The sequence below is a fragment of the Pimephales promelas genome, chromosome 3 (assembly GCF_988280905.1).
Source record: "Pimephales promelas chromosome 3, fPimPro1.hap1.1, whole genome shotgun sequence".
Lineage (NCBI taxonomy): Eukaryota > Metazoa > Chordata > Actinopteri > Cypriniformes > Leuciscidae > Pimephales > Pimephales promelas.
Genome location: NC_142771.1, coordinates 3829892 through 3846693, shown reverse-complemented (window position 1 = coordinate 3846693; position 16802 = coordinate 3829892). Strand labels below are relative to the sequence as shown.

The 16802-nt window shown below is 42.5% G+C and overlaps 1 protein-coding gene across 1 annotated transcript; it reads left to right on the top strand.

Moving 5' to 3' along the window:
- The first annotated feature begins 19 nt into the window (after positions 1-19).
- LOC120475479 (uncharacterized) lies at positions 20-12596 on the top strand. The gene is made up of 4 exons (XM_039666166.2): positions 20-114; positions 1825-2082; positions 5696-6874; positions 11425-12596. Exons 2-4 carry the CDS (start codon positions 2025-2027, stop codon positions 12138-12140), a joined length of 1953 nt encoding a protein of 650 aa, XP_039522100.2. The 5' UTR covers positions 20-114; positions 1825-2024; the 3' UTR covers positions 12141-12596.
- The last annotated feature ends 4206 nt before the right edge of the window (positions 12597-16802 follow it).

The window sequence follows — 16802 nt, the reverse complement described above, 5'->3', positions numbered from 1 at the left end:
TTCTTCTAATGAACTGAGGAGGGCAGCAATACGCCATTGTAGCGTCTAGTCTCAGTCTGCCGCAAATATATCAACAGAAGAAGAACAAGCAGAAGTTGAGGAGAGCATTTCACGGTATTTCTCATTACACACCCATCACACACACAGTTTGATTAAGCGACAGACTCATTTCTGTATTGTTTTAATCGATCACAGCGATACTTGTGCGTCTTTTCTGGCGTCTTCCTCCTGAAATACACATTTAGTGCAGCAGCAGCGAGCCTGAGGAGAATATGTGGAGTTCATTCAGACCTGAGCGAGTGTGTGTTCGTTTGAGTGATGATTGCGTCGATGTTTACCTGTCAAATATCCCGTTTTGGCCGGGAAAATCCCGTATTTTTACCCTTCTTTCCCGCCGTCCTCCCGTATTAGTATTTTCCTGTAAATCTCCCGTATTTTAACCTGCGTTATTAAAAATATTACCCCGGGCGGAGTAAAAAAAAAAAAAAAAACATTGCCAATCTGAGCTCTAGTCTCGCGATAACTACAAGTACTGTAGGTGACAGTTGTCGCGAGGTCAGATGATGAGTGAAAACGCGGGGGAAACAAAGAGGAGCAGGGTGCGGGACACGATTTTTTTTTCCCAGGATGGTAGGGCTCTCCTCCGATTGGTTATTTGATTTGTGTGTGTGTGTGTGTGTGTGTGTGTGTTTTGGGTAGGTTTAGGTGTGTGTGTGTGTGTGTGTGTCTGTTGGGTAGGTTTAGGAGTAGTGTGTGTGTTGGGTAGGTTTAGGTGTGTGTGTGTGTGTGTGTGTGTGTGTGTGTGTGTGTCTGTTGGGTAGGTTTAGGTGTGTGTGTCTGTTGGGTAGGTTTAGGTGTGTGTGTGTTTGGGTAGGTTTAGATGTGTGTGTGTGTGTGTGTTGGGTAGGTTTAGGAGTAGTGTGTGTGTTGGGTAGGTTTAGGAGTAGGGTCAAAACAGCAGACAGCCTGCCATGAATGTGAGATCACGTTTCATGGCCAAATGAAATAACCAATCGGAGGAGAGCCCTTCTAGCCAATTAGAGGCGAAAAAGGCGGGACCTTCCCCTATCATCCTGGGGAAAAAAATATCGTGTGCGGGACAGTCACACGTTTTGTAACCGCGACTTTAGCATCTCACACGGGGGAAGGAATGATGTACGAGAAAGGGTGTTTAACATGGTACGAAAGATTGTTACCGAGAATAGGATGACGCTAGACAACTGTTTGCTCTACTCTCATGTAAATTTAACCACAGTGGCCCAGCCCACAAATACACGCTCCTTCCAAAACAGGCTTAAAGAATTCAGAGTCTGCAACAAATTTGTACAAAAAAAATTGATTTCTGGAAATCTAAGAATAGTAGCCCCAGACGTAGTACTGAAGGAAAATTAAATTGAACGGAATGGCGTAGGAGGGCGCAGCCAGGCTAGTTTTGTGCTGCTATTTTGTATCGAAGTCTACGGGAAGTCTAGTTTATTTTCCACTAAAAAGGGGTGGTGACGAAATTGACATTTAAGTTTCCAGATTTGCTGGATATCTTCCAAAGATTTCTGAATTTAGGTGCAATCACTAAGTTAGTTATACTAAATTTACTCATGCTAGCATGTGTGGAAATTTTAAAAACAAGTGTTTTACTACTAGATCCATGTTAGGTTGTGCTCTGTTCTCCCCTAGTACGTATATTTCTGTAAATGTATAATAAAACATTCTGTAAAACATTTTTTTTACCATTATTTATAATTGGAAGAATTGACATTTATTTATACTCTGTTATCAATTGGTATAAAACCAAACTCAGTAACTGATCTTTTTTTTTTAATTTAGGCAGATCAGCTTCTCTCACTAGTCACATCATCAGTGAAGCTCCTCCCACTACAGTTACATCATCAATGAAGGTCCTCCGGCTGCAATTCTCCAATAAACACTGGAATATTCCCATCAGCTACAAGTGAAGACGATCATCAGAGCATCAGGAAGAGCTGAAATCTGCAAAGACTGAGTTTATTAAAGAGGACAGTGAGAACATGAGTGATCCAGAACCCTGCAGAATGAAACACACTGAAGATCCTGAAGAACAAAGAGGTTGGTGTTTATTCTTCCTTCCTTCATGATGCTGGAGAACATTCATGTTAGAAACATTCAAGTACTTTTTTTAAATGGGTACAGAATTTAATTATTATTTTCATGGTCCGTAAAGGTAGGTTTGAGAAACTCTCATAATGATTGTCAAAATCAGGTCAAATTAAATATTATAGCTGTTTTATTTTACAGTTATATCAAGTTGACCATTTTTGTAGCCATGTTACCAAAATATTGGACATTTCTCAATATAGTTTATATATATTTTTTGGGAAATTAAAATCATTATCATTAATGTGATAACTGTACCGTTGATACAAGTTAGTAGAAACAGTAATATTGCAAAATATTTGTACAATTTAAAATAATTGTTTTCTATTTGGATATATTTTTAAAAAGCCATTTATTTCTGTGATGTAAGTCCAGTCTTCAGTGTCACAGGATCCCTCAGAAATCATCATAACACTGACAAACATTTATGATCAGGGCCATGGGAAGAGGTTTTAAGGTGGGGGTGCTGTAGTGGGAGGTGCACTTTTTTGCGTGTCAGGTGGACACCTCTTAATAACATTGAAATCACTCGCGCCAGATGTTTCTATCATTCACGTCTGGTGTGAACGCACCATATAAGTCTTATAACAAAGTAAACACACTAATAAGAATCAAACATATTTATAGCAATCTTGTAACCAGACTCTGTTGCACAGAGCAGACACATACAAATAGCCAAGACAGTTAAAAAGGTCCAAAAAGTTGTCGCCGTCGCGCACAGCGGACAACAACATATCCACAAAAGCAAATACAAATAAAAAATGCCTCTGGTTCCGTAGTTTGGTGAAAGTGGCCCGGAGTTCTGATCACTCTTGCGGTGGTGTCTGGCATTTTTAGGTCCATCTCTGAGGCACATGCTTCAACCTTGTTGACCATCTCCTCCACGATGTCATCATCACGAAGTGCCGCTATGCAATCTTTGAGCACATTTGCGCATTCAAAGGCCAAGGGCACTTGCTTTGGAGCTCTGCAGGCCCTGGGCAACAGAGAAGGCCGAAAAATGTTCTCCCTTTTCGGGCTTGGTTCCACAGTCCCACCAATCTTTGATCTGCTGTCCCCTCTGAGAATCTTCTTGTCTTCTTTCAGCAAATTGACTGTAGTCAGAAGAGTACTGTAAAGCCCCTTTCACACAGCGCATTGATCACGGGAAATTGCCAGAATGTCTTCTGTGTGAACGCAAACATGACCCGGGATTGATACCGGCATCGATGCCGGGTTGGGGACCTAGTAACATTGCCGGAATCAGTCTCGGAACGCGCGCTGTGTGTACAAAAGCCAGGACCAATGCCGTAAGGGGTGTGTCACAGTGATGTCGCTCGTGCCATTGCGCGACTCTGTTGCTCTTAGAAGAAAGTTTGTGTTCGTTATCAACAAAGAAAGGACGAACAAATGTCTGCAAACTGGAACGAAGCAGAGACCAGGAGCTCCTCACTATCCGCGCTGAAGCTGAGATCTTTTACCTGCTTTGTGGAACGGTATGCACGTGTACATGTTTTCGATGCGTACGTTAAACGTCTCATCCTGACGTCATGTGTCTTTCCGGGATCTTTCCGGGTTGTGTGTGAACGCACAATCCCGGGACAAATGCCGGGTCACATTATCCATGTATTTTCCGGAATCTCTGTGTGAAAGGGGCTTAAGAGAAACAGACACGTTTGATGGCTGTGGCACGGACGCACCATCTCGTCGGGCAAAGGCATAAAATGTTAACCGCAACTGAAAAGCGACTCAAAAAGCTGTTTGCGCTTTGGTGATTCTCCAATTACAGTAGCAACACCCCGTACAAAGTTCAAAGTGTCGGCCACAAGGCTCACTTCACAAGCAACTTGTCCAAGTCCTGTGCGTAGTTGTTACAGTGTATATACATTGACTGAGGCAACATGACATCATGACTTTTGCGTAAACATATATGCCACTTTTGAGTCAGGTGGCGTGTCATCGCTATGCATTTTGAGCTATCCGCGTGTATGCGTGTATATCTACGCCATTAACGTCCGCGTCATTCCACGTGTCTGTACACGCAGTCAAATCTCCACTCATAAATGCCATTAACCCCAGTGACGGTTAAGTTCAGGGATGGGGTTGAGGTAAGTCATATCTTTTTTTTTCCTTGGATGGTAAGGGAACAGTCATAAATGCCATTAACCCCAGTGACGGTTAGGTTTAGGGACGGGGTTGAGGTAAGTCATATATTGGCGTTCATAAACACGCTGAAAGGCGATTATGCGTCTTGATAGCACGCCAAAAATGGAAATACGAATTGGCGTGGCATACACACGCTACTTCATGAGATCAGTCTGGACTGAGGGCACAATTCTTTGAGGCGAGCCTGCACTCCTGAAAAGCACCCGGACATAACTGGCTCTGTTATGTACGAGGCATATATACCTTTCAGGAAGTTGTCGGCTCCTATATCTTTAACTGAAAAGTAACAGATGATCGCTTCACTTGAACTGAGGCGCAACAGCGATCTGTTACGTCACTTTTACAAGCGCCAAAATGGTATTTATTGTCTACATTTCGTAATAAAATGGACAGAACCTGAGAGCTGATATTTTCTCTGCTCTTTGTAGTCTGTCCTCTTTGCTCCGTGATCTTTCTCAGTGTAACGGAGGCCAGCTAGTAGTTGCTGTGCGAATAAACCTCACTCCCCTGATCTCAATAGGCGCTCTAGTGACAGACGCTAGAGGCTGCAGGCTTTAGCCTCCTTGTTAGACCGCCTGACTCTCATGCCAGTGACCCGGGTTCGAGGCCCGCTCGGAGCTGGTCGAGTGGGACCTGTGTGTAGGGCTTACATTGGTGCCGTGACCCGGGTGAGAGTGAGGTTTAGGGGGGTGAGTGTAACGGAGGCCAGCTAGTAGTTGCTGTGCGAGTAAACCTCACTCCCCTGATCTCAATAACGACAGACGCTAGAGGCTGCAGTCTTTAGCCTCCTTGTTAGAGCGCCTGACTCTCATGCCGGAGACTTATACATGTGGGGATACAGTGCTTATACATGTGGGGATTGTTTACATCAGAGTGCGCATGTGTTTTGCGCATATACGCAGTGGGTTTTTTAAACGTTGATGGAAAATAAGCTAATGTGCATTCTAAAAATCTAAATTCGGATTTATTATTTTTCACAGTATTTTGAACAGCCTGCGATAACAATATTGTGCATATTCATTAACGCGATGTATCGGATTACCGAATACCGGCACATGTCTAGCGCATATGTAAACAATAACAAACCCACAGTTCTAGCTGCATCATACTTAGACAGTTGAAATCCAATCCAATGAAAAAGTATTTTACTTACCAGAATTGAAATGTGTGCTGTATATTGCTAGTTGCTTAGTATCCATCCTGCTGCAATGGTCATAGAAATGGTCTATGATAATAATTGAAAGATCAATGTACTTCATTCATGCAATTAATTTATAAAAACACGCCAGAATTATGTTAATATTTTATAGCATGTTTACTAGTACTTTCTGCTATTACATCAGGGCTCACTTTCATATTTCTCTCTTTGATTTATTTTAATGTACTGAAAATGAAATTAAACCCTTTTCTTTCATTTCAGACCTGATGGAAGTGAAGGAGGAGAATGAAGAACTGAGTGTAATGAAGGAGGAGAGAGAAGAACTGAGTGTAATGAAGGAGGAGAGAGAAGAACTGAGAGAAGTGAAGGAGGAGAGAGAAGAACTGAATGAAGTGAAGGAGGAGAGAGAAGAACTGAGAGAAGTGAAGGAGGAAAGAGAAGAACTGAATGAAGTGAAGGAGGAGAGAGAAGAACTGAGAGAAGTGAAGGAGGAGAGAGAAGAACTGAGAGAAGTGAAGGAGGAACATCATGTCCAACCTGGAGAAAAACCTTTGAGTCGCTCAAAGACTAAACATACATTTTTAAAGAAAAGAAGAGCCAAGAAATCGTTCACCTGCACTCAGTGTGGAAAGAGTTTCAGAAACACACAAAGTCTTGAGATTCACAAGATGATCCACACCGGAGAGAAACCACACACATGTGACCAATGTGGAAAGAGCTTCAGACAAATACCAAATCTTAAGCAACACATGATGATCCACACCGGAGAGAAGCCGCATGAATGTGATCAATGTGGGACAAGCTTCACAGCAAAAGTTCCTCTTCAGGAACACATGAGGATCCACACCGGAGAGAAACCATACACATGTGGTCAGTGCGGGAAGAGTTTCAGGCAATCATCATCCCTTAATAGACACTTGAGAATCCACACTGGAGAAAAGCCACATATGTGTGGTCAGTGTGGGAACAGTTTCACATACAAACATAATCTTCATGCTCACATGAGACTTCACACTGGAGAGAAGCCGTTCTCATGTGATCAATGCGGCTACAAATTTCATGCATCAACAAACCTGAAGCAACACCTGAGAGTTCATATAAAGGAGGAGAAGCCACATGTATGTTCTGTGTGTGGAAAGAGTTTTTCATGGCTGTCATATTTACATAAACATCAGAAATTACACACTGGTGTGAGAGAGTACATGTGCTTTGAGTGTGAGAAGACTTTTACTACAGCAAATGGTTTAAAACAACACCAGAGAATTCACACTGGAGAAAAACCTTACAAGTGTTCACACTGCGACAAGAGATTCAGTCAGTCATCAACTCTGAAAACACATAAGATGATCCACACTGGAGAAAAACCTTACAAGTGTTCACACTGCGACATGAGATTCAATCAGTTAGCATCTCTGAAAACACATAAGAGGATCCACACTGGTGAGTAACCAACTCTCAAACCAACTCTTAGCCATCACACAAGAGTCCACAATGGGAGTCAGATGTGAATCACAGCATTATTCGTGACGTTTTTTTATCAATTTTCATAGCAGTACCCACCCGCCATCCGCTGACTGTTTTAAGGTGTAAAGGCCTGTTCACATCAGGACGAATTTCGCGCGTTATTCGCCGACGTTTAACGAAACAAAGGGTGCCAATGTGCAACATGACATCATGACTTTTGCGTAAATATACACGCCACTTTCGAGTCAGGTGGCGTGTTATCTCTACGCATTTTGAGCTATCCGCGTGTATCCGCGTGTATGCGTATATGTCTACGCCATTAACGTCTGCGTCATTCCGCGTGTCCGAACATGCAGTCAAATCTCCAGTCATAAATGCCATTAACCCCAGTGACGGTTAAGTTTAGGGACGGGGTTGAGGTAAGTCATATCTTTTTCTTTCCTAGGATGGTAAGGGAGCAGTCATAAATGCCATTAACTCCAGTGACGGTTAGGTTTAGGGACGGGGTTGAGGTAAGTCATATATTTATATAACGTTAAGTCAACGGCGTTCATAAACACGCTAAAAGGCGATTATGCGTCTTGATAGCACGCCAAAAATGGAAATACGAATTGGCGTGGCATACACACGCTACTTCATGAGATCAGTCTGCAATGTGAGTGTGCACACCGACGCGAAAAACACCACGCGTAAAAGCGTAATTAAAAAAAAAAGAAAAACGCCTCAGGTTTGTTTTTTTAGTTTGACGCGCCGCGTTAAAACTATCCAACCAATAAGATTGGCGCTTTTGCTCACGTGTTTGGAGCTTCTAAAGTTACAGTAAAAAACAACTTGGGGGCGCTCAAACATAAAACGGTCTTGCCGAGCACACATATGAAATGGCGAAGAAGAGATACGCCAAGTAGCGTCGCCGTCTACACAGCCAGGAAGAAATAAGACGCGGAAGATGCAAGCCAAGATGAACGTAGAGCTGCTGTTCTAAGAACAATATGACAAACGCGACAGGGACTACAAACAGCTTGAGAAAAGAAAACCGATATGGAGTGGTATTGCAGAGCAAATTGGCGCCATCTAATGTCAGGGGATGAATTTGCATGTTCACTCGGCTCATCGTCAGCGAAAATCGCTTGGGTGTGAACACAAAAAAACGCGTTGAATAACGCGTGCTGATATCCGTCCCGGTGTGTACGGGCCTCAAGGGCGATGCGAGTCGCGAGGCTTAAAAAAGCTCTTGTCTGCTCTAGAAAGGATACTGATTCAATGCAGCAAAGATATTTAAAGTCCCTACTAGTATAGCCTATTGGCTATGTTGTATGTATCCCCAGAATATCAGCTGTGAACTCTGTCTCCGTTCGCCGCAAAAGGACAAAAATAGTCGCACAATAAAACGCACATCGGCAAACCTGACCTTACCTTACCAGGCTATTGTACAATTTTATCAGACTGATCTCATGAAGTAGCGTGTATGACATGCCAATTCGTATTTCCATTTTTGGCGTGCTATCAAGACGCATAATCGCTTTTCAGCGTGTTTATGAACGCCGTTGACTTAACGTTTTTACTGTATATATAAATATATGACTTACCTCAACCCCGTCCCTAAACCTACCCGTCACCTAAACCTACCCGTGGCATTTATGACTGTTCCCTTACCATCCTAGGAAAAAAAGAGATCGCTCCCCAGACGTAGATCCACATTTTGCTTCGTTTCGCTCGGACATTTGATGGCGTGTTCAGACACGCGGAATGATGTGGACGTTAACCGCGCCGACATACACACACACGCGGATAGCTCAAAATGCGTAGAGATAACACGCCACTTGACTCGAAAGTGGCGTGTATGTTTACGCAAAAGTCATGATGTCATGTTGATTTTATCATTGTAAAAAAAAAGCTTTTTAGCTTACAACTAATTCATGCCTATTGCACTTGGTTTATTTTTTTGCACAAAGAAAGCAAGCTTGAATAAAATAAATCATTCGCATTATTGGCTAATTAACTCTACGCTCTGTCATGTCAGGGCGACGACTAGGACGAGCCTGTTCTGAAGACTCGCGTTATTTTTTAATGCATGGGAAGAGAGCGCGTATATTTCAGGCTGACAATGCAATTCATTTTATACCAGCAGGTCTAACAATCATTTGATTGGTTCAACCGCCTGAATTGAATAAAAATATAATTTTACCGGAGACCGCGCCATGTTTGCATGTCTTATCGTCGTCATTTCGCTTGGCCCCGGTAATTACTGCTTGTAGCTATATTTTCTAAATTAGTCAGCCATTATGAACAAATCGTTTGAATGGATGATTCAAAAAATTACTCATTAAGACATGGAATTGCTGCCACCTACTGGTGGTTTTATTTCAATATTTATTTATCCATGACGGGCTTGTACCCATAGACTGTAAAAAAAGATGGACGACGCCCATTCACTCTTTTCCATCAGAGAGAAAAGCCGCCAGTGTCTCGATATGACGCTGACATCTTGGAACTTGAGTCGGCGCACTTGCGTGTTTCGGGACCAGTCATGCGCAGTCGTGAGCAGGAAGTAAAGCCGCGAAATCAAGGCCGCGCCCTCACTCTCGCTGAATCAAACGCATGCACACGCCCCGCACTTTCATTAAGTGTCCTCTGTCTGCTTCGTTCTTCTCCAATGATGTCTGCTGATTGCAGAACCTCGTTAAAATAAGGTAAATACAACTACTAACCACATAATCAACATTTAAAAAAAAGTCCGCTGGTGCTTCAGTGACTACCTCGCACAGAGAACCTGTCAATCACAGCTGTCAATCATGACGTCAGAGCACCGTTATTTTATCATCACATAACTAACTAAAAACAAACTTATTTTAAAAACGAACACTTGAAATTACATCAACGTGATAGAAACTACAGTAAATGACAGAAACTATCTTTGGAAAAAGGATATGTGAAGTGTAATTTTAATTGTTTAGTTGGTCTCGCGTCCCATTGAATAACATGGGGAGGCGGGGGTTGTGAGCTATACTAGGTCTGGTCACAGGGGGGGCGATCGAGACGTTTTGGCTTCACTTTTGAGGGCTTGTGCGGCATGCTTGGCCTGTACCAAACAAAACAGACTCAGCTATATATATATATATATTAGGGGTGTAACGGTACATGTATTCGTATTGAACCGTTTCGGTTCAAGGCTTCCGGTTCGGTACACATACAAACCGAACGATTGCTTGGATCATTTTTCCTGCCGGCAAAATTCGCGCTGACGCGGCCAACACATCGTTGCGCAACATCAAATGGCAAATGTAATGAAAGCAGAACGAAACTGCGCTACTCATTATGTGCTTCACGGATTATCTGCTTCACGGATCGTTTTTTATTTCGGACCAGCAACATCTGTGCAGCGCGAGCCGATCTCGATCAAGCAACACTGTTACCACACCGCGCGAAGAGATCCGGTAAAGAAAACATTTGAATTCGTCATTGAGGTAATAACATCGCTGCGAGATCTAGTGAGATGCAGTCACATTTCTACGTTTTTAACCGTAGATCTCTATTAGATCAAACAGCGCTGTCATGGAAACCAGGAGAAACATTGTGCCGTGAATGAACTAGTACTTTACGTCCACAGACCAGCAACATTCACCATGGATTTAATATAGTAACACTAACTGGAACCAGTTTGGCTGGAATGGTGAAATGCTTTCAAGTACTTCACACATCTTTTTCCAGCACTTCAAAATTCAAATATTATATAAATAAATATATTTAAATGTTATTTTTAATGTGATGACCAAAACATTATTTGTTCATCCTTCAAAGATGACCCCCATTTATAAACCTGAAAGTTTCAAGATCTAGGAAAACTCACATTTATTTAAAAATATTTTTTCTTTAAACAAATAGGACATTTCTCTGGCATTTCTTTCTTTTTGCTGTATCGAAAACGTACCGAACCGTGACTTTAAAACCGAGGTACGTACCGAACCGTGATTTTTGTGTACCGTTACACCCCTAATATATATACATATATATACATATATATGAAGAGAGATGCAAAAGCCTCTAAGGGCCATTTGAAATTTTCTTCTAGAATGATCATTTTTATCAAGCCTGTATATTTAAGTTCAGTAATTTTATTTAAATTGCAATGAAGATTACCTATTAATTGTCATTTAAGTGAAATTACTGAACTTAAATATACAAGCTTGATAAAAATCATCATTCTAGGAGAAAATTTCAAATGGCATTTAGAGGCTTTTGCATCTGAACTCTTCATATATATGTCAATATTGCACACCCCTAGCCAGTATTGTATAAATGTTAATATTAAATGAGTGCAGTTAAGTGTTCTCACTTCAGAAACGTTTTGTGCCTATAATAAGTGAAAGGTCAATGTACCTCATTCATGCATTTATGAAAACACTTATTTTATAGCACTTGTCTTCTAGTGCTTTCTGATGTTATATCAGGGCTCACTTTCATATTTCTCTCATTGAATTATTTTGATGTGCTGAAAATGAAATGAACCCTTTTTCTTTTCTTTTTAGACCTGCGTGAAGTGGAGGAGGAACATCATGTTAAGCCTGGGGAAACACATTTGACTCATTCTGAGACAGCAAATATATTTTTAAAGAGAGGAAGAGCCAAGCAATCATTCACCTGCACTCAGTGTGGAGAGAGTTTCACAACCAAAGATAATTTTGAGATTCACATGAGCGTTCATACTGGAGTAAAGCCGTTCACTTGTGATCAGTGCGGCAAAACATTTGATGGATCAACGAGCCTGAAGAAACACCTGAGAGTTCATACGAAGGAGAAGCCGCATTCATGTTCTGTGTGTGGAAAGAGTTTTTCACTGCTGCCATATTTACATAAACATGAGAAAACTCACACTGCTGTGAGAGAGTACATGTGCTTTGAGTGTGAGAAGACTTTTACTACAGCTGATCATTTAAAACAACACCAGAGAATTCACACTGGAGAAAAACCTTACAAGTGTTCACACTGCGACAAGAGATTCAGTGTGTCGTCATATCTGAAAAAACATGAGAAAATCCACTCTGGAGAAAAACCTTACAAGTGTTCACACTGCGACAAGAGATTCAGTCAGTCATCAATTCTTAAAACTCATGAGAAGATCCACACTGGAGAAAAACTAGTTTCTAGTTCCAGACTCAAGCCAACTCTTAGGCATCGCAAGAGAGTTCACAATGGGAAGAGGCGTCAGTCAGAAGTGAATCACAGCATTATTCATGACGTTTAACCCCCCACACACAGCCATTCTGACATTAACAGCCCTATTTTAACGATCTAAGCGCATAATACTGCGTATTATTTATTTACTTTAGACCAGGTTTTTGTTGGTTAATAATATTGTGAAGAGGCTCATCCACTATAGGTAACACTTCTTTCAGATGTTTAGTTGGTATAGGATCTAATCAACATGTTGTTGTTTTAGATGAAGTGATGCGTTTATTTTTTACTATTTTTGTTCTATATTTGTAAAGCGGTGTAGTTGTTCTTGCGGGGCAATAATTGAGGCTGAATCATAAGGTGCGGGCAAAGATTAAACGTTTACAATTGTGGTTCGGATGCTTTCAATTTTCTCAGTGAAGTTCATAAAATCATTACTACTAAACTGGAACGAGGTATTTTGTTCAGATGATGTCTGTTTATTTGTTAGTCTAGCCACGGTGTTAAATAAAAACATTGGATTATTTTGGTTGTTTTCTATTAGTTTGCGGAGATGCTCAGCCCTGGCCGCTTTATAGAGCTTTTTTATAACGTGACATACTGTCTTTCCATGCGATTCTAAAGACCTCTAAGTTAGTTTGTTTCCATTTATGCTCTAAATTACAGGTTTCTCTCTTTAGAACATGCGTAGTATTGTTTACCATGGTGCTTTAGTTTTCTCTCTGAGCTTTTTTTTTTAATCTAATGGGTGCGACAATATCCAATGTTAGTTCCTCTAGTTCATCTGTTTGTTCGGGTTCAGGAAGTAGCTGAGACAGATCAGAAAAGCAATTTGAGAAATTATCTACGGTGGATGGAAGGATTCTGTCCCCACAAGGCTGGGGGCGGTCTCTTTCGAAAGGTCTCGGGCCGTTCTCCACTCGATAAAAAATTGCCGTCGATAGGTTGAGTTTTCACCGAGAGACAATGAGTTTTCGCTGAGATATATATTTTTTTTTCGCTTGGGCCCGCGAGGCTGGGGGCGGTCTCTTTCGAAAGGTCTCGGGCCGTTCTCCACTCGATAAAAAATTGGCGTCGATAAGTTGAGTTTTCACCGAGAGACAATGAGTTTTCGCTGAGATATATATATATATTTTTTTCGCTTGGGCCCGCGAGGCTGGGGGCGGTCTCTTTCAAAAGGTCTCGGGCCGTTCTCCACTCGATAAAAAATTGGCGTCGATAGGTTGAGTTTTCACCGAGAGACAATGAGTTTTCGCCAAGATATATATATATATTTTTCGCTTCCGGGGGCTGTATCTCGGGCCCCGGGGCCCACGAGGCTGGGGGCGGTCTCTTTCGAAAGGTCTCGGCCCATTCTCCACTCAATAAAATTTGGCGTCAATAGGTTGAGTTTTCGCCAAGATACGCAGACTTCGGTCGATAATGTGGCACAGCATGACATATTACAGCAGTACGTAATAGTTAACCATGTGATGATCAGTGACATCATCGCTTTGCGGTATAATATCTATATCAGTTGGATTGGTTCCATGTGATATAATTAAGTCGTGTGTGTGATTTAGACGATGAGTGGGACCACTGACGTTTTGCTTGAGCCCAAAAGAGTTTAATATAATAATAATGGCTTCGATAGGTTGAGTTTTTTACTGAGAGACAATGAGTTTTCGCTGAGATATATTTTTTTCGCTTAGGCCCGTGAGGCTGGGGGCGGTCTCTTTCGAAAGGTCTCGGGCCGTTCTCCACTCGATAAAAAATTGGCGTCGATAGGTTGAGTTTTCACCGAGAGACAATGAGTTTTCTCTGAGATATATATATTTTTTTTCGCTTGGGCCCGCGAGGCTGGGGGCGGTCTCTTTCGAAAGGTCTCGGGCCGTTCTCCACTCGATAAAAATTGTCGTCGATAGGTTGAGTTTTCACTGAGAGACAATGAGTTTTCGCTGATATATATATATATATATATATATTTTTCGCTTGGGCCCGCGAGGCTGGGGGTGGTCTCTTTGGAAAGGTCTCGGGCCGTTCTCCACTCGATAAAAAATTGGCTTCGATAGGTTGAGTTTTCACTGAGAGACAATGAGTTTTCGCCGAGATATATTTTTTTTTTTTTGCTTCCGGGGGCTGTATCTCGGGCCCCGGGGCCCACGAGGCTGGAGGCAGTCTCTTTCGAAAGGTCTCGGGCCGTTCTCCACTCGATAAAAAAAATTGGGGTCGATAGGTTGAGTTTTCACAGAGAGACAATGAGTTTTCGCCGAGATATATATATTTTTCGCTTCCGGGGGCTGTATCTCGGGCCCCGGGGCCCACGAGGCTGGGGGCGGTCTCTTTCGAAAGGTCTCGGGCTGTTCTCCACTCGATAAAAAATTGGCGTCGATAAGTTGAGTTTTCACCGAGAGACAATGAGTTTTCGCTGAGATATATATATATTTTTTTTTTCGCTTGGGCCCGCGAGGCTGGGGGCGGTCTCTTTCAAAAGGTCTCGGGCTGTTCTCCACTTGATAAAAAATTGGCGTCGATAGGTTGAGTTTTCACCGAGAGACAATGAGTTTTCGCCGAGATATATATATATTTTTCGCTTCCGGGGGCTGTATCTCGGGCCCCGGGGCCCACGAGGCTGGGGGCGGTCTCTTTCGAAAGGTCTCGGCCCATTCTCCACTCAATAAAATTTGGCGTCAATAGGTTGAGTTTTCACCGAGAGACAATGAGTTTTCGCCGAGATATATATATATTTTTCGCTTCCGGGGGCTGTATCTCGGGCCCCGGGGCCCACGAGGCTGGGGGCGGTCTCTTTCGAAAGGTCTCGGCCCATTCTCCACTCAATAAAATTTGGCGTCAATAGGTTGAGTTTTCGCCGAGATACGTTGAGTTTTTGCAGAGATATTTGCTTTTCCCAGACTGCGGTCGATAATGTGGCACAGCGTGACATATTACAGCAGTACGTAATAGTTAACCATGTGATGATCAGTGACATCATCGCTTTGCGGTATAATATCTATATCAGTTGGATTGGTTCCATGTGATATAATTAAATCGAGTGTGTGATTTAGACGATGAGTGGGACCACTGACGTTTTGCTTGAGCCCAAAAGAGTTTAATATAATAATAATGGCTTCGATAGGTTGAGTTTTCACTGAGAGACAATGAGATTTCGCTGAGATATATTTTTTTCGCTTAGGCCCGCGAGGCTGGGGGCGGTCTCTTTCGAAAGGTCTCGGGCCGTTCTCCACTCGATAAAAAAATTGCCATCGTTAGGTTGAGTTTTCACCGAGAGACAATGAGTTTTCGCCGAGATATATATTTCTTTTTCGCCTGGGCCCGCGAGGCTGGGGGCGGTCTCTTTCGAAAGGTCTCGGGCCGTTCTCCACTCGATAAAAAAATTGCCATCGTTAGGTTGAGTTTTCACCGAGAGACAATGAGTTTTCGCCGAGATATATATTTCTTTTTCGCCTGGGCCCGCGAGGCTGGGGGCGGTCTCTTTCGAAAGGTCTCGGGCCGTTCTCCACTCGATAAAAAAATTGGCGTCGATAGGTTGAGTTTTCAGCGAGAGACAATGAGTTTTCGCCGAGATATATATATATTTTTCGCTTCCGGGGGCTGTATCTCGGGCCCCGGGGCCCACGAGGCAGGGGGCGGTCTCTTTCGAAAGGTCTCGGCCCATTCTCCACTCAATAAAATTTGGCGTCAATAGGTTGAGTTTTCGCCGAGATACGTTGAGTTTTTGCAGAGATATTTGCTTTTCCCAGACTTCGGTCGATAATGTGGCACAGCGTGACATATTACAGCAGTACGTAATAGTTAACCATGTGATGATCAGTGACATCATCGCTTTGCGGTATAATATCTATATCAGTTGGATTGGTTCCATGTGATATAATTAAATCGAGTGTGTGATTTAGACGATGAGTGGGACCACTGACGTTTTGCTTGAGCCCAAAAGAGTTTAATATAATAATAATGGCTTCGATAGGTTGAGTTTTCACCGAGAGACAATGAGTTTTCGCTGAGATATATATATTTTTTTCGCTTGGGCCCGCGAGGCTGGGGGCGGTCTCTTTCGAAAGGTCTCGGGCCGTTCTCCACTCGATAAAAAAATTGCCATCGTTAGGTTGAGTTTTCACTGAGAGACAATGAGTTTTCGCCGAGATATATATTTCTTTTTCGCCTGGGCCCGCGAGGCTGGGGGCGGTCTCTTTCGAAAGGTCTCGGGCCGTTCTCCACTCGATAAAAAAATTGGCGTCGATAGGTTGAGTTTTCAGCGAGAGACAATGAGTTTTCGCCGAGATATATATATATTTTTCGCTTCCGGGGGCTGTATCTCGGGCCCCGGGGCCCACGAGGCAGGGGGCGGTCTCTTTCGAAAGGTCTCGGCCCATTCTCCACTCAATAAAATTTGGCGTCAATAGGTTGAGTTTTCGCCGAGATACGTTGAGTTTTTGCAGAGATATTTGCTTTTCCCAGACTTCGGTCGATAATGTGGCACAGCGTGACATATTACAGCAGTACGTAATAGTTAACCATGTGATGATCAGTGACATCATCGCTTTGCGGTATAATATCTATATCAGTTGGATTGGTTCCATGTGATATAATTAAATCGAGTGTGTGATTTAGACGATGAGTGGGACCACTGACGTTTTGCTTGAGCCCAAAAGAGTTTAATATAATAATAATGGCTTCGATAGGTTGAGTTTTCACTGAGAGACAATGAGATTTCGCTGAGATATATTTTTTTCGC

Coding starts and splice junctions, on each gene's coding strand:
- LOC120475479 (XM_039666166.2), top strand. CDS start 2,025: ATGAGTGATCCAGAACCCTGCAGAATGAAACACACTGAAGATCCTGAA. Junction 2,083..5,695: donor AGATCCTGAAGAACAAAGAG/GTTGGTGTTTAT, acceptor CTTTCATTTCAG/ACCTGATGGAAGTGAAGGAG. Junction 6,875..11,424: donor ACATAAGAGGATCCACACTG/GTGAGTAACCAA, acceptor TTTTCTTTTTAG/ACCTGCGTGAAGTGGAGGAG.